At 38.5% G+C, this 27986-nt stretch overlaps 1 protein-coding gene across 2 annotated transcripts in view; it reads right to left on the bottom strand.

Moving 5' to 3' along the window:
• LOC309507521 (voltage-dependent calcium channel subunit alpha-2/delta-1) overlaps positions 1-27986 on the bottom strand; it is a 107264-nt gene that overhangs the window by 9897 nt on the left and 69381 nt on the right. For both annotated transcript variants that reach the window (XM_082181773.1, XM_082181774.1), the window contains exons 19-34: positions 15323-15394; positions 14565-14636; positions 14421-14482; positions 14233-14309; positions 7750-7810; positions 7368-7465; positions 4605-4686; positions 4007-4069; positions 2760-2863; positions 2139-2225; positions 1284-1351; positions 1058-1096; positions 885-956; positions 613-765; positions 432-484; positions 278-333 (exon numbers count right to left, since the gene is read on the bottom strand). In XM_082181773.1, the coding sequence (XP_082037899.1) occupies positions 278-333; positions 432-484; positions 613-765; positions 885-956; positions 1058-1096; positions 1284-1351; positions 2139-2225; positions 2760-2863; positions 4007-4069; positions 4605-4686; positions 7368-7465; positions 7750-7810; positions 14233-14309; positions 14421-14482; positions 14565-14636; positions 15323-15394 (1219 nt within the window). The remainder of the gene's footprint in view (positions 1-277; positions 334-431; positions 485-612; positions 766-884; positions 957-1057; positions 1097-1283; positions 1352-2138; positions 2226-2759; positions 2864-4006; positions 4070-4604; positions 4687-7367; positions 7466-7749; positions 7811-14232; positions 14310-14420; positions 14483-14564; positions 14637-15322; positions 15395-27986) is intronic.

The following is a 27986-nucleotide window of genomic DNA, read 5'->3' as shown; positions in this document are numbered from 1 at the left end:
TGTGATTTTTTAAGTTACATGATATATAAATACACTACATGGATGGATGATTTGTGTGTGTATATACTGTATATTGTCATTTTTTTAAACATTGAGTAGTGTTATATTGTGCTGAACCAAAGTTACTTTTTCAATGCATTCTACAAGACAAAACTAAATAAATGTAAGTTTGTAAAACAAGACTAGAGAATAATAAAAAAATGTCTCTTAAAATATCAAAAGTTCCTCGAATGCAGAAAAATGAACCAGAATTCCATCACTTAAACACTTAACATACCTGTGCCCATGACATTTGGGAGAGTCAGACTGAGGAGAAGCTGCTGTAAAATTGACCTAAGAGGGAGACAGTGACAAACAAATGTGAATATCCACCTCACACTTCTATCCTTCATCTGTCTATTTTTCACCATGCAGTGTCTATTTCTTCTTACCAGACCGCAGTGGAGGCCCACCAGCCTACAGTTAGCATATCTGCTATCGTTGGCTGCCAAAAACAAACACACAAATATAGATGCGACAGTTAATACAGACACAATCAAAACATTTGACTTTCAGAAGTCCCTACAATACATGATGGTTTTCTAAAGAAATTGACAATATAAAGTTCTTTACCACGTATATAGAACGGGGTCCTGCAGCAGCTTTAGTTTCTCTCTCTGGGTCACAGACGGACTGGTAGTCGTAGGTTTTATTAAAGGAGAACAGCGAAGAGTTGACCAGAGTGATCATCAAAACAGGGTCCACTTCACCAAAGAACTGGCCAATCTGTAAATCAGAGTGAACTTAAGAAAAAGACTCCTTTAGGTGACTGTTAACATATAGCATTGCTGGAGCTGGCATTAAAATAGCAAAAAGACTCAATTAGCCTTGTAAATATATTCTACCTGCGTGATATAATCATCCTGATTGGACATGAGCAGAAAGCCGCCATCATCCAGAATCACACAGTCCACTTGCTGAGGAGTAAAAACAGCCATTCATCAGAAAGTGAGAGTGAAAGCAGCTTTAGATAAGTGACTACAGAGGTCAGAGCAGCATGAAGCAGTCAGCACCCTACCTTATCATTCCTGAGGCACCCGCAGATCTCATCCTTGCACTGCGGAGAGGAAATTATGTGAGGAGAGAACTGAGAATTCATGAAACAAGCCTTTAACAACGACTATTGGAGCAAGTCAATTCATCTCCGCTCTCAGACGGCAATATCGGCCCATCTCGAGAGGCTGCGTTTGAGACTAAACAGCTTCCACATGTGCCGATAAAGAAAAGAGGTAATTTCTGCTTACATTTTTCTTGGTGGTAGCGTTTATGAAGCTGTTCATCCAGGCCGACACGTTGAGTTTGACTCCCACCACTGTATGATAACATAAAACACATCTGTGATGAAATCTTATTCAAGCAAGGACAAAAAAAAAAAGAAGAAGATAAAATGTAGATGATGAGAAGGAGCTATGTCAGGGTCAGACCTTGATGAGCACAAAGCTCTGAAATGAATTAATTAGTCACAACATTTGCTAGTCATCAGTGACGAATCATAACAACACAAACAAAATTATTTTTGCAAGAACTTCCAAATTTAGTTAAAAACCACATACTGATGACTTTACTGTTTTTATGACAAATCTTTTTTTATCGGTGGAAATCCTTGATAATTCAGTATAAACAGATCTTTTTTAAGATTTTACACTTACTTTTTATTTAAAAGAAAACAATCACACTAGCGTTCAAAGGTTTAGGGCCTGAAAGATTATTTTTTAAGTGCTTTATGCTTACCAAGACTGCATTTATTTGGTCAAAAATACAGTAAAATCAGTGATGAAAACTGTTGTGCTGCTTTATATTTTGGTGAACCCAAAATATAACCCCCAAAAATCTGGATTCTTTGATGAATAGAAAGGTCAAAACAACAGCATTTATTTTTAAATAGAAATAATTTTTATCAATTGGATTTACACTGTCACGTTTGACCATTTTAACACATCCTTGTTGAATAAAAATATTAATTAATTAATTAATTCATTCATTCATTCATTCATTCATTCATTCATTCATTCATTCATTCATTCATTCATTCATTCATCAATCAATCATACTGACTGCAAACTTCTGAACGGTAGTGTAATTGAATTTTAAGAGCTCACCAGCAGGTTTGAGTTTTGTTCCATTAATGTCCAAGTCCACTGCTTTACTGACAAGGATACCGGACTCATAACCAGACTCTCTGCTCTCTGTTTCAAGGGAAAAGATGACACAAATGCAGAACAATAAATTGCATTTACCAAAAAGGTTGGATTGACTCTCTGCTTCATTTAACTAATCCGAACAAGCATGGTTTTGGTTTCTAAATGCTGTTGATGCAATTCATCTGGTAACACCTGCCAAGGTAGACATGCTACATCTGATACCCAAATGTTTGAGAGAGATCTGTAAGGGTTTCAGTCTGCTTTCACCATTAGCTTAAATGGTAAAACCTCCCATAAACACAAGGACCAGGCGTTCCCCTGGGGTTGTGTCTTGGCGCATGGGTGCTTCTCGACCGTGTGTGTATTAGTCCTGCAGACCACACGTGCGTGAATGTGAGGTAGTCTCATTGAATGGTAATCCCCCAGTAATATAAACTTACTCGACCTTGGCAAGAGATCTGTAGGTGCGCATTTCGAGTAGATCAACAGCTGTCTTAGTAAAGCAGAGTGCCAAAGAGAGCATGCATCTATCCAAAAGTTATAGAGTGGACGTGTACTGTAAGTGTGTGTGTTTCTTACTGTTGATGTATGGGGCAGTGAAGATGTATATGTCATTGTCCAGATTCCTTTTGTAAAAACTTGAGTCATAGGTCTCAGAGTTTTCACCCCATTCTTCCCCAGCACTGAGAAAGAGACAAAGGCAAGAGGAAGACCCAAATTAAGAAGCATTTCAAACAAAACGCAGAATCAATCATTTCAATAATGAACAATAGCAATATGTAATGATTGAACTCAAGAATGCATAACCCAAAAATCCTACATGAATGCATTAAAAGGTTTTTATTAAAAGGCATTCTGTTATTATCCTTATAGTCGGTGTAATAAAATCATAAAAAATAAAAGATAAAAAATATTTGTAAAAGTTTATTTGAATTTGTTTGTTTCAATTCCCATGTAAAATAAATAAATTCAATATAACTAATTATAACTGTAACTAAAGTGAAAATTACATTGCTGAGGCTCACATACACGATCTATATGAGGAACTCATGGAATATCATGGAATTCATTTTGTTTTTAATTAAATTATTAAAAAAATAAAATAAATAATAGGTAAATTCTAAATAGAATAAATCATACCATATCAAGTCAAAACTATGGATTCTAGGGTAAAGCAATAATGGAAGCAATGTGGACATTAATCGCTACTATAAGTATTAAAAATACAGCATAAAGGAATTAAGCAAATACTTTTTTTTTTATAAATTAAAATAAAGCGACAGTTAATTGAAAACTGAAAAATCTCAGACAAGTCAGTCAAAACATAATTTATTTTTCCCCCATGAAACACAAACTAATATGATTAGCAGTATGTACATGCCGCTATTTGCCATAAAACACAAGTTGACAGTAATTGGTGCTGTGAAGCTCCAAAAAAAGACTTTTGTCTTTTGTGCTTTAAGTTGAGTAAATATGAACTGTGAATAAGTGCACTGCTGTAGCTTCTTTAACACTGCCCTGCTGTTTTACACCTCCAGACTAAGTTTATGAACTCAAGCACTCAATGTTATAGATTTAAGCTAATAAAGACAGGAGAGAGAGTGGCAGCTGCACATGGCTCCCATAAGAAATCTCAAAAGAGTCCCTCTGTACCAGAAACATCCTCTGAAACATGCCTTTTCACTTTTTCTTTCGGTCTCTACCGCAGACCCCTGTGGGGATTGCCGACAGAGGAAAGATCGTAAAGAATTTAGCATCTCTCACACACACATGCACACATGGGGATGGAGAGATGCACATATTTCACACAACGGTGAATGGAATACCTTTTAGGATACACACGTGTAATGCCTCCATCTGTAGTCACAAACCGGGCCAAAACTCCATCTCTAAAAAAAAAGAAAAAAAAAAAAGACATCAGCTTTGTTTTAGTTTAGAATTTTCTGAAAGACCACAAACAGACTAGCTTTACACCTGTGAGTGTTTTATTCAGGTATTCATTGCGTTAAATTCAATTACTTCAAGGACATTCCAATCAAACAACATATTCAGCCTCCTATTCGAACAAAAAGAAAACAATGTTATATTTAGGTCATTCTTTAGTGTACAAAAATTAATTGAAACACCATTTGTTTAATTGAAAACACTATTTTGACATATGCAATGTCTATTGTGTTTTTGGACTCCCAGATGGTCGGGTTCTTTAATTCTGGTTATAATTGCTAGACTCTCGAGTTTGCTTTTGACATTAAGACAGCATTCTTATTCATGACAGGACTTTAAATAGAGCTTTGTGTTCAGCAGTTATATGAAGGCGTCTCTCTGTCTTCTCCGGAGATCTTTGTACTTGAAACCTCGAGACATTTCACACAGACATGGATGAGTGTTTTATGTTGTTCCATGTGTGTTTTGTCCTAAACTTACACACTCTGCTCCTTCCAGACTTTGACGAGGTCCGCCGTGAGACCAGCATCCAGCAGCAATCGGTTTACAAGACTGACGTTACCTGACAAATACAGACAGAGAGAAAGGAAAGTCTTTATAGTTTATATAATTTTGGATTATGTCATGGAAAACAGGATTCCCCTTGTTCAAACTTCATTCTCCCAGAATATGGTCTACTAGTTGACTGGTTTGAGCTTGTCAGTGGCTGGTACAGATTTAAACAAATTGTTGAAATGTAATTATACTCTACCCAATATTTATTCAAAATTCACTAGAAAATTGAAAACAGAAATAGTTTTCATGTTGTTTAGTTTAGGATTAGTTTAGCAGTTAGAGGACCCGGAAGACTCACAACAAACTTGTCTTTTGTTTTTGGTCGGGAGGTAGGCAAGTTTCACTTTCCCTGTAGATACGTGTGGTCAGGGTTTTCTTTCTGTTTGTTTTTTGTTACTTTCTTACCACCATGCTCTGTTTATGTCAAATCATTATATTTCATTAAATTAAGTTGTCATGCACTGTCACTGTGTCTCTATGGTTTTTGTATGTTATGTTGTACCATTTCAGTTCATTTGATGGTCTCGTAACAGTCAGTCTAGTGGATAATATATCTGTTACATCCGCCAGCTGGAGTGCCCATGATCTCCACCAGAGGGCACTCCTCCCTTCTCATTTGCTTTACCATAATCAGCTGCATTTCCCATAAAACATTGCCTGGACTAATTATGTTTGATTGCTTCCACCCACCTGTGTCTCATTATTTTGTTAATGCCTGCCTATTTAAAGGGTAACTCTTGCCAAAATGCAACCTAGGGTCTTTTTGTTAATCTACCCGAGGCAAACTTTCGTTTAAAAGCATAATTAAAATGGAAACGCCATTTTTAAGTTTGACCGTATTTTCGTTTTCGGTCAAATTGCCTTTTGAATGGGAGTGCTTGGGGCACTTCTATGATAGCATCAAAACTCGCTATTTTTAAAACAGTAAGAAGGCTCGACACAACATGAAACTTTGCTCGAAGTATCACCAGGGGCTCTACACAAGAACTCAAGCATTGAGAACATTGTTTGTGTACACAGAGTTTACTAAAAAGAAAGATTTTGAACAACTCACTGTTGCTGTGTCCGCCGGCATTTTGACAGTCAAAGATAGTCGATCTCCGAATGTGAATGAACTGACTCTGAATTTTAGTATTGCTTCTTATATGAGCATCCTTTTTCAAATACAAGGTCAATATTGATTTTCACTAATGACAAAACAACAAATTATCTGTGAATTTATATGGAACTAAGCTTTAGGAGCTTTCCATCTTAACTCTCCTCCCTGTTACATTGCATTCGGAGATCGACTATTTTTGACTGTCAAAATGCCGGCGGAAACACAATTTAACCGAAAATGAAAATACGGTCAAACTTAAAAGTGGCGTTTCCATTCTAATTATGCTTTTAAACGAAAGTTTGCGTTGGGTAGATTAACAAAAAGACCCTAGGTTGCATTTTGGCGAGAGTTACCCTTTAAGTCCTGTGTCTTCACTCCTTCTTTGCAAAGTCTTGTAAGTGTCACATTTCTGAGCGCTCTCCCTCTGGCTACCCATGTTTTGGTTTTGACTTTTTTGCCTGTGTTTTTCTGGCCTGTTTTCTTTTTGAATTATCTGTCCTGTGTTTTGACCTATAGCTTGTTTTATGGATTATGATTCTGGATTGCCCTAATAAAGCGGCATTTGGATCCACAACTGTGTCTGAGCAGTCCGGGACAATATCGGTCTATATCACAACCATGAACATTAATATATAGCTACCTATTTATTTTTCAAAAAAAAAAAAAAAAAAAGCTTAGAAGGAGGGTGGAAACAGTGGTATGTAAAATTAAACAGCAGTAAAATATATTGTATTTATCACACCTATATTTGCAAATGAGAGAGAGGGAAAAGATGGAAATAGTCATGTAAAGCTACATTTCCACTTTTATGAGGGAAAAAAGCATTACGTGCTTAATTATAATAAAAAAATGTATATGATATGGACTTTTAAATGTAAAAGCAACAGTTTGGTGACATGAACATTGCTGAATACTTTTTTAGGACAAAAGTAATGCCTATCTGAGGAATCAAAAAGCTAGCAAACATCTTTGGGTGCGTTTGCGTGTGAGCGCTGCAGTGATAGCATCTCTTTACAGAAAACACAGTGAGTCATCACGAGTATGAACATTAGGATGACAACGGTGGAGTCATTACCGAGCAGACTAATCAATTACAGGCTGATTAAACAAAGTGCTGACAGGGGTCACCTTCACAGACAGCGGGACCGCCCGCCACACACGCTGACATCACTTGAGCGGGAATCAACCTGACTCAGCGCCTACAAGAGAGTAATCTGAGTCCTCTCACCTCTGATATCATTACATTAATAATGACAGCAGTGGTTTATACATGCAAAAGGTAGTGTGATACAGCGGTCCCAAAAAGTATTTGAAACTTAGTACTCCGAAAACACTTACACACTTTACTTTGAACCAATGAGAGTTCACTGAGGTAGACAGACAGACAGACAGACAGACAGACAGATAGATAGATAGATAGATAGATAGATAGATAGATAGATAGATAGATAGATAGATAGATAGATAGATAGATAGATAGATAGATAGATAGATAGATAGATAGATAGATAGATAGATAGATAGATAGATAGATAGATAGATAGATAGATAGATAGAGGGTAGGTAGGTAGGTAGATAGATAGACTCACACATAGGATCATTTGGTGTTTTTCTGTCAATGTACTCATTGAAGTCCATCAGGAACTGGGTGTTGTTGGATGTGACTTTGAGGTCATTGCAGTATTCCCTGAAAAAAAATTAAATAATTATTCACAGAAAAAACACAAGTTTGATGACCACAATGACGCCTGTGCATTTAAGTAGTGTGAAGTTGAGACCAAACATTTTTGCTGCCGCCGTGTCTGTGGGATCCATTGTTAAGGGGAGTAATGTGTGGGTCTGAAGGTGTGAATTTACAGGCCTTCAAAGACCAATGGAGTCTAGATACAGCCCTTATAAAGCTGTCACAACTAAACCCTGTGGGAGGTCTGCTGTTTTTGCTTGGTGTGTGTATATATATGTGTGTGTTACCTGGGTGCAATAAAGGTGTACCCATATTCCTCAAATTTCTCCTGCTGCATGGTCTCAGAGACTACACAGAGAAACAGAGAAAGACATGTTTAGACAGACCATATAAAAATATTCAAAACTATAAAATGACAGTAGTGATAGACCAATATATCAGCCAATATGTGGCCATTCTGAGATTAGACTGGCATGGACTAGAAAAGTGAAATTCAAGTTAATATGGCATAACAAAATGTTAATTTCATTGTAATACACGCATACAACCAGCCTTAACTGGTTTAGATGGTCTTGCAGCATGGGCAAGCTGGTCTGCAGCTGGCATCCACAGCTGAAAAAAGAACAAAAAAACAGCCAACAGACCAGCCTGAGAGACCACCAAAGACCATCAAAACATTTTTAGGCTGGTTTAATTTTTTTTGGAGGGAAATCAAATATATATTTCAGAATTATATCCACCATGCCAATCTCTAGTTATCTGTATTAGCACTGGCCATTGCAAAAACCCAAATAGGTTGATTGGATAGAACAAATTTTAAAGGAGAAACTGGGAAAAAATTATAAACAATTAACAACATGCAAAATCAATGTAATGTTTATAGATTAAAGAAAAAACGGATTTGAAATGCACTCATGAGAAGTAACAGATTACTTTAATTGCACGCATACAGATGTGACATGAATGCTCTGGAAAAAAGCAGGAAAAGATGCATGCAAATGACAATGAAAATAAAATGGTACAATAACTGACAAATGTAATAAAACGTGAAGATCTTAGAAGAGGAGGGTGCAGTACTTGCCCTTGTTCCCTGTGGTGAAAATCCAACCAATCAGAAGACAAAGAGAAAGACAAAGTTACCACAGTCCATCATAGTCCCAAAAGATGTCCAACATTGTAAACCGGATACTCTGAAAACAGCATTTCATATAAAACATGCACTTGGAGACGATGGCGGTTTCAGATTAAGCCAAAGCCTGGACACACAACAAAGACGCGAGTTTGAGATTATAGGCGTGAAGAAATGGATGCAGACAGTCCTTTCCATTCAACACAGAGAGTTACGAGAGGAGAGAGCGGAAAGTTTGGCAGGCATGGTAAAATAATTCTGACGCTTGATGAAAACATCAAATGACATGATGGTTGAACAAATTGGCATGCAGTATTCACGATCAGAAAAAAAGGTCAGCCAGTGTTTGGTGAAGTCACATCAAACTCTCTTTGTTCATCAAAGGTGCACAAGCAATCAGTCATTGATGTGAGCCAGTAGATTGTCTCACAAACCAAAACAGAACCAGACCATTTAGATGGTGTCTAGAAACTTCCGGACTGCACAATTACCAAGCCAAACAAAGGATTAACCATCATTTTTGTTAGAACAAGGAAAATTGACTGTGCATGTAATGAAATCCTATAAACAAAAAAAGCTAGGCAAAACAACTCAAGACAGTAGCTCAAAATATTCAGATGCATCTAATTATGTCTAAATATATTATTGAGAATTGATGGCCTTTTGTGTGTACACAACATTGTGTTCTTGGCTAATATTTGAGGCAATTACTTCAGAAAGTTGTCAAATTAAATATGATTATGAATCACTAGAGCCAAAAGAACAAGTATAATTTACAGTAGTGCTAGTTCCAATTTACACACTTTCACTAAAGCAATGAGATGCCATGCATTACTGAATTTACTACATATTTTCTGGCTAATTTAAAACAGCTTCAAATATGGCTCATTGAATAGGATTTTAGAGCCAGGACTATTTTCTTTTCTTTTTTTCAAGGTTTGCAAGATTTCCTGTGTTCACAGTCCGGACTCTGGTTGTTTGTGAATGCAATTTGTTAGTGAGTGGTGTGCTGTCTTGGTCGCATCGCGGCATTCCACACACTATAGGAACAAAATTAAACTGTTAAATCTATGTTTTTTTTTTTTTTATCGTCATGTTTGTGGTCTCTCACATTTTGATAATCAGGTAAGATTTAAAAAATCTTTTAGTTGGGCCAGCCTTAAGCAACCACCTGGACTCTAGAAACCACCCGTTAATGCCCTAACAATCACCTAGAACACCCTTGCAACTGCATAGATACACTTTTTAAACCACTTAGAACTTAGCAACACCCTGGAAACCACCTTGCATCACACCACCGCTGGGCCAAACCGTTCTCATTGCTTAACTGTTCCATTTCATGCTGCTCCAGCCTGGTATGGATATGATTTAATTTTCCATTGTAGGGCTGATTACAGAGCTCTTTGGAATATAATACAAATCCGTCAATCATTGCCTTGGTAACGCAACAGTTTACAGACGATATGAGATGTAAATAGTGGCCATATTTTGGAGGATGATCAGATACATCTAACTTGATAACTTGAGTTAACTTCGCTTAAATAGCATGCTTGGACAGCTACAGACAAGTGACTAGGCCCTACAGAAGGTTGCCAGGCCTGCACAATAAAATTCAACCAATTGCTAATCAAAACTACTCAAATCATGGCTAAAATTAGCCCAATCGCGTTTTGAGGGGGCCTTCAAAAAATGCAAAAACCTATTTTAAAAAGTTTTTTTTTTTCATAGAGAGCATTGTTCAATTAAATCTAGAAACCCTAAACTTGGAGGGAGGCCTTGTCGTCTGCATCTATACACAGGCCATCATTAGCTCTACTCTCGTTATTGCTATTAGGAGAGCTTTTGATCATAAAAAAAACAATGACAGGTTTCATCTGCTGATGACAGTAAGGCCCACATAATATGGTCTGTGTGTCTGTGTCAAAACAGGGTGGTGTTAGACCCATGTTTGTGTTCAAATGGGTGTTTGAAGCTTCTGTCAATGTGTCAATAAGTGACTTCACATCTGCACTGAATTTGCCGTCAATATAATTTGCACCATTTCAGATTCTTCTCTTCTCAAACTAACGCATCTCTGATCTCCAACAAACACTTTCTGGGTACTTGGTGACAAACACATATGAGGCTAATCAAGCCTAAACAACCAGAACTTGTAAGATCCAGTCTAGTCCAGGGTCTGCGGTCCAAGCAGCCAAGTGCATCATCACAGTTTTTGGTTACAACCAGCCGTAAGGACACGTCCCTCGAGAGAACTCCGTGTTCACCTGTTCTTCTCATTATTTGCTCTACACGGCTCCCAAAAGCCACACTTCTCTCGTTCTGCCTTTCTGAAGTTTACATTCAGCTTTCGGCTTTGGTCAAACAAGCCCCGTGGAGCTCCCAAAGCGTGGAATTGGGCTTCTAAGGTATCCAGGAGCACTCTGAAGACCACCGCAAAGACCTAACCTCTGCACCGCTGCCTCTTTCCCCTTTCTCAATAACCATATGGACCTGGCTCTTTACGAGCCTATAAACCTGTGCCAGGATCCTTTACAACAAGAAATGGAGAGAAAGGGAATATGTGGAAGAAGAGAGAGAAAGAGATACCCATATCTGCGGTAGCACACTCCAGAATACAGAAATATCAGTTTTAGCACATTAACACATACCCAAACACGCTCGCACGTAATAAATTAGATGAATAATTATAACTTGCGAACAAAACATCAAATTCCTGTGACCGCTGGTGCCTCAAGTAGCTGAACGCTACTGCTTACAAGCCACAATATGACCTTCCGTGGCCCCTTCCAGTCCTCCAAACCTGCTTTACTCATTGTTTCACAAGCTTAAATTTCCTTTGTTGGCTTTCTTGCTTGTAATGACTAAAGTTAAAGCTATGCGATCTTACAAAGCACCGTTATGCTAAAACAATGATGCTGATGAACAGTGAGAAGGAGAAAAATGCTTCTGGCTCAGAGCTCTGCATTCTAGTATGATCCTTCAACACGGCCCCTGTGCAGTGTTGCAAGAATAAAACTCATAATTCATCTCGCAATCCTTCGCGCCATAGACCAGAGACCTGTTGAGGAGAGTGGTGCTATTACTTTTAAAAGAAATAGGGCTTGTGATTATCTCATAGATATAAATTAAAGGAGGGACCTGGACCATATCTAGGGACCAGAATATCATAGAGAGGTAATTGGTGGGGTCTTTTTACTTGGGTCAGTATGTAACCACCCAAGTTCACCTTAGCAACAATTTAGCAATGACCTAGTAACTACTCCGCACACCCTTGTAATGTATATAAATACCCTGGAAACCACCCAGAAACCGCATATCAACAAGCTAAGAACCACTCAGAACTAGTGTTGTTATTGGCCACATTCACAAGACACCAGAATACGGTTGTCAGTCCTGTAGTTTAGTCCTTAATATGATTACGTTCACACACAGTTCGGTTATTCACAGGAGTGACTACCAATGCACAAACGCATGTCTACTGTGTATTGCGGGATGAAAGGCTTAGACTCTTGTCGTGTTAAAAGTGATAAGACTTATGGACGTCACAATCTTTGATATTAATTTGGTCACTGTCGCTTTGGTTACTGGTTAGAGAATACAGGCTTGACTCTTGTTGCACGTTCATACAGACAGTATTCAAGACGCTACTGCAAGTTGCTGTGTGAACGGGACATTTCAGGACTCATACCTGTAAGTAATGCGGTTGTCAATCCCAAAAACTGACAGTGTGAAATTTCACAAAAATCTCATGGCCCCCAGAATATTTTGTTGTATGAACATACAATATATCAAAAGAAAGAACAGAGCCTCTGCTTTATTAAAAAAATAAAATAAAAAAATAAAATAAAAATCCATAGCAATGATCAAAACATCGATGGAGTAGATCGAGTCCATCAACACCCCCAAAGTAACAGTCCTATATCTCTTCCTGTGTCGACATTTCATTCGGTAACATTAAGCAGTTTTGATTTATAAGCAGTTTAATGTTTAATGAATGCATTATTTTACATTTGCATAAGCAATGCTTCTATCGCATGTTTCTGCTTCTTCTTCGCCTGTGTTTTGATCCGGATATGCTGTACTCTTTCAGATGATGCATAATAGCGCACCCTACCATATAAAAGTGAAAATATGTATTGGTTTATATTTGCATGGATAATAAAAATTGGAATCTTTTATTTGGACATCTTTTTTTAACATATCTAACTGTGCATGCATGTTTAGACAAGCACCAAACACTGTCAGCAATTAATCGACTGATTTTGCACAGACCATGCATACAAAATTAGGCTACTCAAACAAATGAGTTAAGCATTGAACTCAAACTTAAAATCATGCGTAAACAAATGTAAATCATTTCAATAACACCAGGTAAAATCCGGAGAACATACAGTGAAAGAACTTTAAAAGACAGACAGACAGATAGTACTTGCCCCAATGTGCTGTCATTTAAAGATTGAAAGACAGAAAGGAGAGATCACAGAAAAACTTAGTTTTACACATGTCCATTTACGATGAATAAATGTGTGTGTGCAGGATTGTTTATCTTCATTGTTTTGAATAAATAGTTCACCAAAAGATTGGGCAAAAAAAGTCATTATTTACTCAACATTCTGACATTTTTCATCTGAATCGGAAGTAAATCTTTCTTTTGATCCGTTTTATTTTTTTTCATGGACCAGTTTAAGAATCAGACTGATCTGGTTCTCGAATTCACATCACTGATTAGCATGACTATAATGACTCTGGTCTGTTCATAAGGCTTCAAAAGACAGGCAGGAACCATATAGACTGCATATACTAGTATAATTATTTTTACTATGAACTTTTGTTATATAAAAAGAAGCAACATAAATCTTCTCCTTTTATGTTTTCCAGAAAAATGACAGTATACAGGTTTGGAACCACACAAGAGTCAGTAAATAATGTCAATTTTCATTTCTGGGAGAAGTATTCCTATAAGGATATGTTCTGGCTTAAGTACAAGTTAAGCTTTATCGACAGCATCTGTCAATTACCACTGAAAATAAGTTTGACGTGTACCTGGGTTTATAAAAGCAAACAAAAGAACTATACAGAAATAAAAGTCTATGGGGCAACGAGGTACAAGCTGAAGTAATTTTCTCTGCGAAATTGACAGCAAGCCACATGCTACCAATAGAGCTCAACCTGGAATATTCCTCTAAATGAGCTGAGCGTCTGTGTATGTGTGCAGATCTGGACCTCAACAGCACATGTCCAGAGGGGAGGGAGCGTTAGCAGTCTCTCTTCCCAGCCGGGGCCCCTGTGTTCTGGGGAGAGTCAGATCAAACGCCTGGCTACACTGCTCAGGATGGGTGGAGACCAGCTGGACCTCAGTTTAATACAGAGAGCAGCCCTGACAATCGAGGTCACACTCACACACACACACACACACACACACACACACACACACACACACACACACACACACACACACACACACAAACAGGCAGACCTCTCTTGCGAGCCGATGAAAAATATTTGCAAGCACTCTCAGCTATTTCATAAAACAATAGCTTTGCATACCGAAGGCTCTATCTGATCTTTTTAGTAAATGATAGTGTGTTTGCTCAACGTGGGGAGCAGGTTTGTATGTTCTGGGCGAACAGGCGGTACTCACACATGGCTTGTTTTATAGTGTTCCCTAGGTTTGCCTCGATGTAATGCAGACTGTATTCAGGCAAGACCAAGGCCAGGCTGCAGGACACCCACACAGAGAAGAAAAAGACAACGTGTTTTATACATACAAATACTTTTGGGAGCATTGAAACACTTTGCATAGGTAATGCCATAACTCAGACTTCAAACCTGTAGTCTGTCCCGTTAACTGGTGCCCAGGTGTATGTCCTGATTCCTCGATCAATGTATCTCTGTTATTGGAATGAAAGGTATAACTGAACCAAATATGGACAGAATATGGTACAGAAGAATAATTATTTAAGATCTACACACCTCATCTTGAGATTTCACAAGCGTTTCGATCGTTTTCTCCCCAGGGTCTCTGTCAATCATCAAAGTCCGTATCTGAGAGAGATCAGAAGATCAGTGTTAATATGTCAACACAATATTCATATACTCCGGGATTTACATGGTAAATTTAAAGATACCTTTAAAATACCATGGTATATGAATCACAGAGGTGTCTACCATTGCCAATTTACTACCATAATAGTAATCCAAAAACTATGATAACATCAAAAAATGTGGGAGCGTTTTAGTAAAGAAATTACAGTAACATTTTTCCTTGAGCTCATTGAATACTAATGTACATTTTCATCTGCAATTACATTTCATTTGTATGCAGACAAGAACATTAAAAAAAAATGTTCCTTGACTTGTGTGGTCAGGCTTAATGTCAACTACTCACATAAATCCCTACTATCTATGCTAAATATGCATCCCATGAGCAAAAAGGGTTTGTCAGCACATGTTTTGTAACTGAAATGGTTTAAACAGTTCTTCAAGAAACTCAGACATTCTATTCTATTCTATTCTATTCTATTCTATTCTATTCTATTCTATTCTATTCTATTCTATTCTATTCTATCAAATCACAACTTACAAATCAGCACATTTATAAAACTGAAACACCATAATGCAAGTGTTTGCACATTGAATCAAAACCTCCCAGGTGTTTCATCAATATAGCAATAAAATAATAATGTTGAGATCATGCTATTGTGTGTTTGTATGTGTGTGTTGTGCCATACCTGGACTTTAATGTCATTTTCCAGCTCCGCATCCAGAAAATCCAGTGTAACAGGTTCCTGGAATTTGGGGTTCTAAAGAGGAGAACCGAATGCTGTTAACATTTCTCTCTCTCTCTCTCTCTGTAGTTTACTTTCAGCTTTGGATTGAGTGTTAATGTATTCCAGGTCTACAATACATCACAGTGAAAGTTTCTGTTGAGCTATAGAAATATACAGTGTTTAAAAAGTTCATTTATGGAGGCATAAATCTGATTAATATCTTATTCTACACAGAGAAGGAAGAAAATTAATTAAACTCAATACTTTCATGGGGGAAAAAAAATCTGTATTTTATTTACATGTAATCTCCTTTGTGTCCCCCTTTCATAAACATTCACATTTTTGAACGATATAGAAATGTAGAGAATGTGAGTAGAAGATTGTTTCTGCACACTAACAAGTGAATATTTCTTTACCTCTGAAAAAAAATTACTTGCATGTAAACATGAAATAAAAGAAAATATTTTTCTCTCTTTTTTCAGACTTAACCAGATTACATCTACATGTATTGTATTATAAAATATAAAGTGCAGAAAATGTGTAAACATGTTTGTTCGCATGAATACCTATTTCATTACATTGTGGTTGTTAAATTATGATTCATGTTTTTGAGCAAGAACCATGTAGATATTAAAATCTGGGTTGCTTAACAAAACTGAGGCTCGTTCCAGTTTACGAGGTAATATATTCTGTTTCTGTAAAGTCCATGAAACAATGTTTGCTCTTGGAAACAAATGATTTAATTCATCTGTATTGCTCGTCACATGGATCTTGCACACATTAACATCACTGGCACATGCATCAAATCTATGATGTAAGAAGCATTATAATGTGAAATGAGGCAGTCAGAATCTTACATGTAAAATGCAGAGAGCAGAGCAAGCATGAACACGAGCAGAGATGAGGATGAGAAGAACAAATATGTGAGAATCAAAAACAGAGACGAGACAAAACAATCAGATTATAGAAAGAAAGAAAGAAAGAAAGAAAGAAAGAAAGAAAGAAAGAAAGAAAGAAAGAAAGAAAGAAACATACAGTATAAATGAGAATGAAATGAAAAGGAAATCAAAGGAAAAGGACTGAATATGAAAGCAGGAGCATAATGAGAGACAGACAAAACTGAAGAAGGATTTCAAAGTGTCGGGGTCGCCCTCTGCTCCACTACCGCCCCCCGGGGGAACTCACATATCGTCCAGATATGACTGGCATGTGTCGGCATCATGCCTCAATCTAGCAGAGCGTGAGAGAGACATATGAAAATATATGATGTCTGGGACTTCTTATGTAGACTGTGAAAAAATGTAAACAATTTTTCTACCATGTGCTATGATATCCTGCGCTTGAATTGCACCAACGTCAGCCATAAATATGTCATGTCACTACTGATGTGGGTGTTTATGTTTATGTTGAACGTGATGATAATAGCACACCACTGAGAGTCACGTGACTAACCCTATTATCACACTAATTACAGTGTTTAAGAGAGAGATACAAAACTCATGGCAGAAAAAGGCCTCATGCACATAACTATTGATCTGAAGCACTGAGCATATAAGTGGCACCAATTAAAAAAACATCCATTCTGTTAATCGTGCACTTTTCTTGTTGAGATAACTTAAAATTGAAATGCTTAAATGATATCCCCTGAAACTATCTGGATATTTATGCCTTTCTAAATAACTGTATTATTACATTAAACCTAAAAATAAATAAAAAACGAAATGTTTTGTGTATTTTTGCTTAAAATAAATGACACATGGTTTAATACTACTATAATCTAATGCATAGAATATGATTTTAAAAAGCTGTCAAAGAATCTTATGAGTTCCATATTTAGCCAGTCCAAACAACTTTAATGCCGAATATGTTGACCAGGCAGCAGTATTTTTATAAACAGGAAAGAAAGATTTATACAAGTTCCAGTGTGTCCCACCCAAATCCCCCCTTATCCAGAAATACACAGGCAGTGCCAGTTCCCCTTCAGTCGCTCACGTTCGACGTAGTAGACGTGTCGACTGATTGGGATCACTCTTAGGGAGCCTGTCATCTTCGAGTATTGTTAAAACGAGCCAATGCACACATAGCGTGCAAGCTTTGCATCCACGCTCCGCCCAGCAGTGCGGGTATAAATACGGAAGTGGATGCACACACCACTTGTCTTTCAGTTCGGAGCCACCCGGTCTTCATGTCGATGTCTCTGAAGAGTTTTGTTTTATTACAATGAGTGAGTGTGCTTCTTCAGGAAGTCTCTCCCGGTGCTGGTGGTTCTACAGCGCGAGTGCAGCGGTGGTCGCGAGCTTTCTGAGCTCTCAACTGCTGTTTTAACAGCATCACATTTCTGTTTGTGATTGTCTGTCTGACGGCCGGTTGAGGGCGAAGAGAGTGAGTGCTTCACTGGTACAGGCTGCACCATCCCTGCAGTGTTGCCACGATCATTCCCCTGTGTGCTCCGGCACTGTTGAGAGTTTTTTTTTCATTTCCTGAAAGAGCAACACAGGTGCGTTTGCATCTTTTTCAAGATGTCATTCCACCCATACGTTTCTGGATGCGGTTGTTCCCTGTCCCCCTCTGACGGTCACAATTGTTGCATCACGTGTTTGGGTTTACAGCACACTGAAGCAGCTTTTGTGGATGGTTCATGTCCCGCCCAGTAACCATTCCTTGTGAGCTCCTCACTCCTCCATCACACTGCAGCCGGTGGAGTCCCCCATTGAGTGCGCTGGTCCTTATGTAATGGACCGACCAGACGTTTCATTCGGGGTCTCTACAGAGGACAGGATGACGATTGCAGCCTCTTTGTATGCCTTGGTGTTGCTCCAGGTCTATCAGGCCAAAGCGCTCATGGACATGCACGAGGGTAGCCTTGGCTGTGCGCTCATGCCTTCCGAGCCTTCCGGAAGGCATGAGGCTCGGCTTTCCGAGCCAGGTCCCTGTCCTCCACCTCGCTGCCCCACCCCGGGTACGTCTGTGGTGCCTTTGGTCCCCCTGACTTGGTTTGTGGAAGCCTGGAGAGTGCTTCCCAACCAGTCCAGCTGGCTCCTCCGTACCATCAGACTCGGCTACGAGGCATGCTTACCCTCTGAAGTGGAATCTGTTCGTTGAGTGATGTTCTTCTCACCAAGAAGACCCCCGAAGGTGTTTGATCGGTGCCGTGCTTTCTTTCCTGCAAGATGGGTTGGAGCGAGGGCTGTCTCCCTCCACCCTCAAAGTGTATGTTGCCTCTATTGCCGCACATCACGATGCAGTGGATAGGATATCTGTGGGAAAGCATGACCTGATCGTCAGGTTCCTGAGGGGAGCGAGGAGACTGAATCTGTGGTGCTGACTGCACTGCAAAGACCTCCCTTTGAGCCACTGCAGGCAGCTGAGTTAAAAGTCCTGTCTTTAAAAACAGTTCTCCTGCTTGCTTTGGCCTCCATCAAGAGGGTAGGGGACCTGCACGCATTTTCGGTCAACGAATCGTGCCTGGAATTCGGGCGTAGTAGACGTTATCTACTCACGTTATCCTGAGACCCCAGCCTGGATATGTGCCCAAGGTTCCTACCACTCCCTTTCGGGAACAGGTGGTCAACCTGCAAGCACTGCCCCCGGAGGAGGCAGACCCAGAGCGTCCGATGCTAGGCCTACCACTTGTATGCACTGGTGGAACTTGTGCTAGGCTGGGTCCATATGTTGTGATCCCTACGGCGATCCCATATGTGTATTCTCCACTGTACAGCTCCCTGAGGTGAGCCTGTGTCTTTCCCTTGGCAGAGTTTCCTCTGCCGTCGCTGATGGTTGAGTCTCCCCCCTGTTATAGGCTGGAGCCACCTCAGTGACATTCCATATGTTGTACTGCCCGATAATTCCACATGTATCTTCCACATGTTACCTCCCTGCAGGCTGGATGTGGCTTCCGTAGCGTCCCTCCTTCCATCGAAAGGGCACGCTTTCCAAGTGTTATCCAAGTCTAACAGAGTGGGTCTTGCGGAACATCAGTGACTTTCCTGGCCTAAGCCCTGTCCTATCTCCACCTCAATAATGCGGGGGGTCAGGAGGCTTTCGTCGAGGCACTGGAAGGTGGCAGCACTAGTGGCGTTTTAATAGGGATCCCAATCAGTCGACACGTCGACTACGTCCCTCCCCAAAGGAGGGAACGGAGCCGTAGTCCCGTCGCCACTATTGCTGGACCACCACTGACTCCGGGCTCCGCTCGGCTCTTCAGCGAAAAACAAGTGGTGCGTGCATCCACTTCCGTATTTGTACCCGCGCTGTGGGGCGGAGCGTGGATGCAAAGCTCGCATGCCAATGTGTGCATTGGCTCGTTTTAACAATACTGATGACAGGCTCCCTAAGCGTGATCCCAATCAGTCGACACGTCGACTACGTCTCCGTTCCCTCCTTCAGTAACCGAGACGTTTTACAAAACATATGACACAAAACAGATGTATGATAGATTTTTTTTTATCAGAGATCCTAACAAATTATCATTTAAATAAATCTATGTTATACAAAAAATGTGAAGTAAAAAAAAATTTATTGGAAAGGAAAAGTTGAAAGAAGAAAAAGGCAACTTTTGGCCAATTAGAAGCCAAAAAAGCAGCAGAATTTGACGAAACATGTCAGGCATGTCCATTTCCCCATAACGCCACTGTGGGACAGGCAATGTTACCGTTTCAGCAAATGTTTTCCTTTCCCTTTTCTCCTTCTCATTTTTCACTCGTGTGCTTTCACTTGGACAGTAAATCATCTTTTTGTTGTTCGCATTACAAATGGAGGTCAAGTGAGAACACAGACCTGCCATATGAAGAAATCATTACTGAATCCTTTAAGATTACAAGCACATGACATGAATACCAACTGCTTGAGATATGCATTGGATGCAAGTGCTGAACGTGCTACATTAGGCTGAACTCTCCAGTATATCTGGTAATGGTTGGAACAAATAAAAACCATTATCTTTCTGATCCGCCAGACAGGAAATATCTCAGTGAACTCTCACTCTGTAGACACAAACAAACATCAGATGGCATGCTAGCACTCCTGATAACCATTACACACACTTACTGAAGTCATATCCCTGCTCAATACACCAGCATGACTGATCATAAACATATGCTGTGTTTTGAATGCTGGTTCCCACTATGTGTGTATGTGTGTGTGTGTATAAATAAATATGTACACATTTTTATATATATATATATATATATATATAGAGAGAGAGAGAGAGAGAGAGAGAGAGAGAGAGAGAGAGAGAGAGAGAGAGAGATTATGTATTATGCAACTAAAAGTTTAAAAAGTAAAAAAAGTTTGGGTTCAGTATTTTTTTTTTTATTATTAATACTTTAATTTAAGATAATTTAAGCATTTAATCATCAAAAAGGACAGTACAGACATTTAAATTGCTAGAAATATTGTATTTCAAATAAATTACTTTTTTTTTGGAAAATGCATCACAGTTTCTATAAAAATATTAAGCAGCACAGCTATTTTCAACTGAAAATAATACTAAATGAGCATCAAATCAGCATTTTAAAATGATTTCTGAAGAATTATGTGTCACTGACGACTGGAGTAATTGCTGCTGAAAATCTAAAATCTAAATATATATATATATATATATATATATATATATGTATATATATATATATATATATATATATGTATATATATATATATATATATATATATTATTTTAATAATGTAATAATATTTCACAATATTTTTTACTTTATTGATCAAATAATGCAGCTTTAGCACAGAAACATGAAAAATCGTACCCCAAACTTTTGAACTGATCAAATTATATTTATGCAATCATTATAAAAAATGATTGCATTCAATCATATGTGTTGTGCACAGTGTAGCTATATGTAGCGTTACGTAACTATCACCGAGATTTTGGGTTCTGGAACTACAAAGGAGCTCAGCAATGATTTTGAGTAATACATACACTACAAGACCTCTAAGATTATGGTTAGGTAGGCATACTAGATATCATACTACAGATATAAAGAGTTAAACAAGCTATTTAGCACTATTTCTCTCTATTTCTATGACAAGACTAACTGGATCTACCACAGTTTGCAAGGTCTCACCTCAGGGAACGTAAGAGCCAGCTTTTTACTTAGCCTGCGGTGACGGCTCAGAATCCTGTTCTAGTGAGATATATGGAGAGGATTTCAGTGCATGGAAACAGAAAGAGAGTTATTTATGGGTGCCAAAAACTGACTTAAGCATTGAAAGAGACCACACTTGTTAACAATGCTGTTATTGTAAAACACGGCAATCCATCATAGATGAGAAGGTTTGAAAGAAATAAAAGTGCACACTATAAATCGATTCCCATCGTGTAGGCCTTCCTACTGTTTGAACACAATTATTTGGCTCTCTGGCGAGCAGACAACATATGGCTGACATACTATGAAGGTTTGTTCAATTTCTACACTGTCAAAATCAAATTAGCTCTTCCTGCAATGTTCAAAGTCTCCCTGAAAGACTCTCCAAAGTTTGTTCGAAGTGGTCGTTTTCTCTTAACTTTAGCCGACAAATTCAGTCATGTGTTTTGCACCGTTGGATACAGTGGTGGAGCACTTTGAACTGTTTCCAGTAGATCTGGCACCCCATGGTTTAGGGGCTTGTGTTTGCATATCAGCGCTGCTCAGGGTTAAGTACGGCATCCACGGTTCAGAGATTCAATCCATGCCTATGTGTCTCTCCCAATCAGCCTGCTTGATCTGCGGCCGTACCCGATAGCATCTCAACATCTGTACTTGAGAGATCAAGCCTTCAGATGTGATCAGAGTCGGCTCGCCAAACTAAAGTAAAACCAACCGTTCCGCACATGGAGTCCGCTGGGAGCAATAACACTGGCGTTTATGTTTGTAATGGCACTTGCATTTTTTATTGCCTTTACCAATGTAGATGAGCTCATTAAAAAGAGCATTGTTTGCAAAGTATGTTACGAGTTTGTTTCGGTAAAGGGTTTTCAAAGGCTTTCCCCATACGAAGTGACAGAGAGGGGAAGGAACCTCAGAGTCTATGTTGTTTCTTTTAAACCAAAAGCTGGAGGATGGATCTTTGAGGCAAGATGGAAATATGTCATAACACTCGTTCTTACTGACGCCAAGGCTGGAAATGTGTTCTGTATGTTTGATTTGACAGGCTTGTGGATTGAAGTTAATACTCTCCATATATAAGACCTGGAGCTTTGTTATTTTTGTGTATATTTAACAGCAAACATTGTATGTCTCTGACCTCAAATTTCAGCAATAACACTGACATGTTTCAGCACTTGCCCCGATTTACAAAACAGGCGTTCTCAAGCATATACAGCTGAAAGAGCGAAGAAATCTCTCAAATAAAATTTCTCAAAAAGATAATATAATTTTGTACTATTGAATATTTTATGCATCAGAAAATATATATACACTACTGTTTTAAAGTTTGGGGTTTAACGATTGTTTAATTTTTATGCATAATATTTTGAAATATTATTATAATTTTACAATTATAACTATTTTTAATTCTAATCATATTTATAAAATGTAATTTACTCCTGTAATGGCAAAGCTGAATTTTCAGCATCATTACTGCATCGCCTGGTAGAGCGATGGATCATATTAATATATCGTCCTTCTAATGGTGCGTTCACACCGGACGCGAATAGCGCGTCAGGCGCGAGTGATTTCAATGTTAAGTCAATGCAAAGACGCGTTACGCGTGTAAAAAATTCCTGCGGCGCGAATGAGGCGTAGAGCGCGGCGCGGTAGACGCGAATACGCCTCATTCGCGCGTCAAGTTCGCGCGAATTGAGCGTCTGGCGCGTTAAGCGCGTTACGCGCGAATGTTTTATGTAGTGCTATTTGTGCATTCTCGTGTTTGACGCGAATTCGCGTCTGCCGCCCGAGTTGAAAAATCTGAACTTCTGCGTCAATTCGCGCCGCGTTAACCAATCAGGAGCCTGCTTGCTGCTGTCACGTGGTGAAGTGACAGTTTATAATGTTATTTTATGTTTGGCCTCAATAAATTATTTTGTAATATGACTAAAATGCACAACAAAGCAAATCTTTCACATAAAAACTCGATTTCAATATATGAGAGATACTCATTTTGTATTGAATGCTATTTATTCCATATCTATTCTAGATTATATGAAACATTATTATTCTAATGTAAAGACAACAAACACAATTTAGTGTATAAAAACAAAAATCACAGGACAGGTTTCACTTTTGGAGGCTGACTCCATTTATTATCAAAACAAAAATAAATGACAGATTAGGTGGGTGCGGGCGAGGGTGAACCTCGCGCCGGGCTGTAGAGCGCGGGCTCGTCAGGCAGCGACCACTCGAGGCCGAGGCCTCACGGCCTACACTGTCCTCGTCAGTGTCCTCAACGTTAGGTCCACCAAACCTAGCTCCTGGAGCAAATTGTGAAACTCCTGAAACCCTCTGGAGGGTCTGGTGGACCCGAGTACAGCGACGATGTCCCCTACGCAGCTGTTTCTGCTCTCCAGAGCATATACGAGCGATGACTCTCTCGATTAATGCTAACGCTAATGCTCGATAAACATCTAAAAAAGATGGCCGCCAAAACTTTCACCTCTGACGCGCGTAAATTTCGCTTCAAACTTTTGTTTTTACGCGCGTTAGACACGCGAATTAACACAAAGTGGTCAAGCGTCAAACTAGACGCGGCAGGCGCGAATTTGACGCGCTATTCGCGTCCGGTGTGAACGCAGCATAAGTCTCTGTTAGATTTTTGTCTCTGAACTCAATGAACTACTTACTCTGGCCTATGCTGCATCCTCTTATGTTATCCCGTCATCATGTCATCCTGCTTGGTGATTTCAATATCCGTTTTGGCTCTGTCTGTTCTAATGCCAATGACCTTACATAAACTTTGGATAATTTCAGTCTTGTACAACATGCCGACTTTCCTACTCACTGGCGTGGTCACACACTTGATCTTGTTTGCACTTCAGGAATTAATAATGTCTCTGTATATGGCTCACAAACTGGTATTTCTGATAATAAGCTGATAACAGTTAGATTTGATTTCCCTCTTCCTGAACCTCTTCACCAAACTACTATTATCACAATGTTAAATCTCACCAGCTAAAATACAAGTCTGCACAGCATACTACTCCTCCATAATTACCACTGCTAAAAGTAGACCTAAGAAATTATTTTTAACTTTTAACAAACGTGTTAACCCCTAAACGCACCTTACTACCGGCTAAATTGACCTCTGCAACTCCTTCCTCCACTTTTTATGAAACATTTTCATCAAACTCAGAAGTTACCTCTAACTGGTTCTCACCTCAGCCCATAAAGCACATCCTCTTTAGCTTTACTCTTACCAGCCCATCTTCTGTTAGTGACCTAATTGCTCAAACTAGCTTATCTACTTGTCAGTTAGATCTAGCACCTCACTTCTTAAAAGCTGCCTATCTGAAATCTCATCTCCTATTGCTCATTTGATCAACTGTTCCATTTCTTCTGGGTCTGTCCCGCTATCATTAAAAATGGCTGCGGTCACTCCTATTTGAAAGAAACCAGGGCTAGATTCTTCTGTTATGAATAATTTCAGACCTATATCTAATTTTCCTTTAGTTTCTAAGCTGCTTGAAAAAGTAGTTGCCTCGCAGCTACAAGCTCATCTCTCTGCTAACATTCTTCTTGATCCCTATCAATCTGGCTTTCGGTCAGGCCACAGCATTGAACCAGCATTGGTAAAAATTACTAATGACCTCCTAATATCTGCTGATTTTGGTTGTCTTATTTGGTAGTGGTTTATCTTGGTTTATATCATATCTCACTGATAGACAATGTTTTATTACTGTCCAAAACTTCAAATCTTCTCATGTGTTCTCTCTCTCTCAAGGTGTCCCTCAAGGCTCTGTTCTTGGACCACTTCTGTTCCATATTTATTTGTTACCTCTTGGTCACATTATCCATAGTTATGGTCTCAGCTATCAACTGTTATGTCGATGACTTGCAAATTAACATATCAGCACGCTCTGTCAGCTCGCGCTTTATAAATAAAACATATTCTTTTTATGTATAAATAAAACGTATTACTCCAGTCTTCAGTGTCACATGATCCTTCAGAAATCCTTCTAATATGCTGATTTGGTTCTCAAATAACATTTCTTATTATTATCCATGTTGAAAACAGTTGTCTTGCTTTTTTTTTATTTATTTTTTTTACTGTGATTAATTTACTGAATAGAAAGTTCAAATAAAGAGCATCTATTTGAAATAGAGTAAAATAGATTAGACATTTTTGTAACAGTGCCAATTTTTATCTATTCAATGCATCACTGAAAAAAAAAAAAGTATTACTGTCTTTAAAATAATAAATAAATAAATTGTACTGACCCCAAACTTTTGAATGTTAGTGTATACAATTTGAGTTGATTTAATCTTCTTAAAAAGAGACATTTTTAATTAATTTAAAACAATTTTTACAATTTTACTTAATAAAATTAATAAAATAATAGAGCTAATTCAAAAGGTTTTTGATTAACAATAATAATAAAAACATAAAATATACATAAAAACATGTAACTCCATATGACTATGAATTCAAACACTTTTTTTTTTTTTTTGAAAGGAATGGTATACAGCAGTGGTTCCCAACCTTTTTTTGTCTGAGACCCCCTTTTTCCCAAGAAAATATTTTAGGGCCCCCCTTCACATTTAATTATATTATCGCTCTTGTAAGCTTGCAGCAAGGATGACAAAATATGTTGTTTTCAAACAAACGGTATGTTTACTATAAACAGATATGTTTATGCACAAATAATAGCCTATAATATTGAAAATACAATAACAAAACATTAGTAGGCCCTTTGTAATTTAAAAATGTAAGCCTAGGAGTAGCCTATAAATTTGCCCTATTTTAAATGCAATAACAAAAATATCAGTATTCACACTTGTGTGTAGGTAAAAATATAATGAATATAGGCTATTACTAAATGACTTCTGTCTGGGGCCTCAATACTTGCATGTTATTTGTGAGGCTTTATCAATGTGAGGCTTTATTTTTTAGGCTTTTGGCGCTATAGCGAGCGATAACAAACATGCGTTTATTAACAGAATAATGCGTCTTTCGGAAGAACATTGTAGCCGGAACTACTTCTCTCTCTGTGTGCGTCTATGACGAGTCACGCAGGTACTGGGCTACTCCGCAGCGGCAGCGATCCGAACCAGGGTAAAATAGTCCCAATGTAATCACTTATTATAGGTGTACCATAGTGATTCAGGATAAGACAAAAACACGGTTTGGAAAATGGATTCATGATGAACTCGCTCATTATATACATTTTGAACAGAAAAAAGTTAAGGACTTTTATTTAATACAAATTGCTCAAAACTTTTCAAAATATGACGCGACCCCCCACAGAGCTCGCTGAGGCCCCCTTGTGGGCCGCGACCCCCCTGTTGGGAACCAATGGTATACAGTACAGTGCAAAACATTACTGATTTGTTTGACACTTCCATTACTATCACAGTCAAATTCGCAACAAATTCCAACAAAGTACTACATTAGCAGGCTAGATAACGTTACCTTGGATACATCCTTCAATTAGCATAATTACATAACATAAATACATCAAACTAAACCAAATGTTTACGATGAACGTAAGATCTTACACTGGCCCCCGAGTCATCCTTATTGTTGAGCCCTGCACATGTATAACTCTTTGCGATTGCATATTGAGCTTAAATCAGAAAATGTCTAAACGATTTGCAATCTATGTCCGACCAGACGTAATATATTTAATGCATTTTCCTCCTTAACTTGCGAGGGTGTCATGGTGGGCTGGGGTTGTCTAAGACTAGGTGATGGACGGTGCTTTTACCATCCAGACTGAGGATAAACTATGACCCTGAACGCACACACGTGATCTCTTTTCTCCTTCACATTCTTTATTTAAAAGATGAAATACAGACCGGCCCATGTGTGTGGTGGGATACCAGAATCAAAGGGACCTGCAAATAGACTGATATGTAAAAATTGTAGTTGAGTTGCATTGAGAAACATATATGCAGGTTCGCTGCCAGAAGCACGTGCATTACTTTGGGCGATTTGCAAAGGTTATGTGCAAAGCTCACCCAGAAGAGGGGCTGCATGCTCCGATCCAAAGGAAAAGCTATATGAGCGCCTGTTTACACACCGCAAATGCATGTTCATACATTCTAAATCTACAGCTTTACATATGAGGTCATACACACTTGTCAATAATGATATTAGCTGAAACACTCGCAGCTGCTTAATCTTCCTCTTTGTTTCATAAGATAGACAAATGTAATATGGTTTTAACTATAAAAACGTATGAATGGAAGAAAAACAGAAGGGATAATATTAGGGCTGGGTATTGCAATGTGCAACACATAATTTAATGCATCACGATGCATCACCTATATGGAAACCTACTGTATATCCGTCAAATAACACAAATAAATATGACAAATATTACAACATATCGGTAAAATTGGCAAAAGTGTCAAATTTTATCACAACTTTGTCATAATTATTATTTTTAATATTATAATTAAGACTTTTTATCTAATAATATGGTTTTGTATGACATACTTATTACCCTAATATATCATAATTCTGATTTACCAAATAA

The sequence above is a fragment of the Leuciscus leuciscus genome (genome assembly GCF_965113295.1).
Source record: "Leuciscus leuciscus genome assembly, chromosome: 10".
In the NCBI taxonomy this organism is placed as follows: Eukaryota; Metazoa; Chordata; class Actinopteri; order Cypriniformes; family Leuciscidae; genus Leuciscus; species Leuciscus leuciscus.
This window is presented reverse-complemented; position numbering and strand designations above follow the sequence as displayed.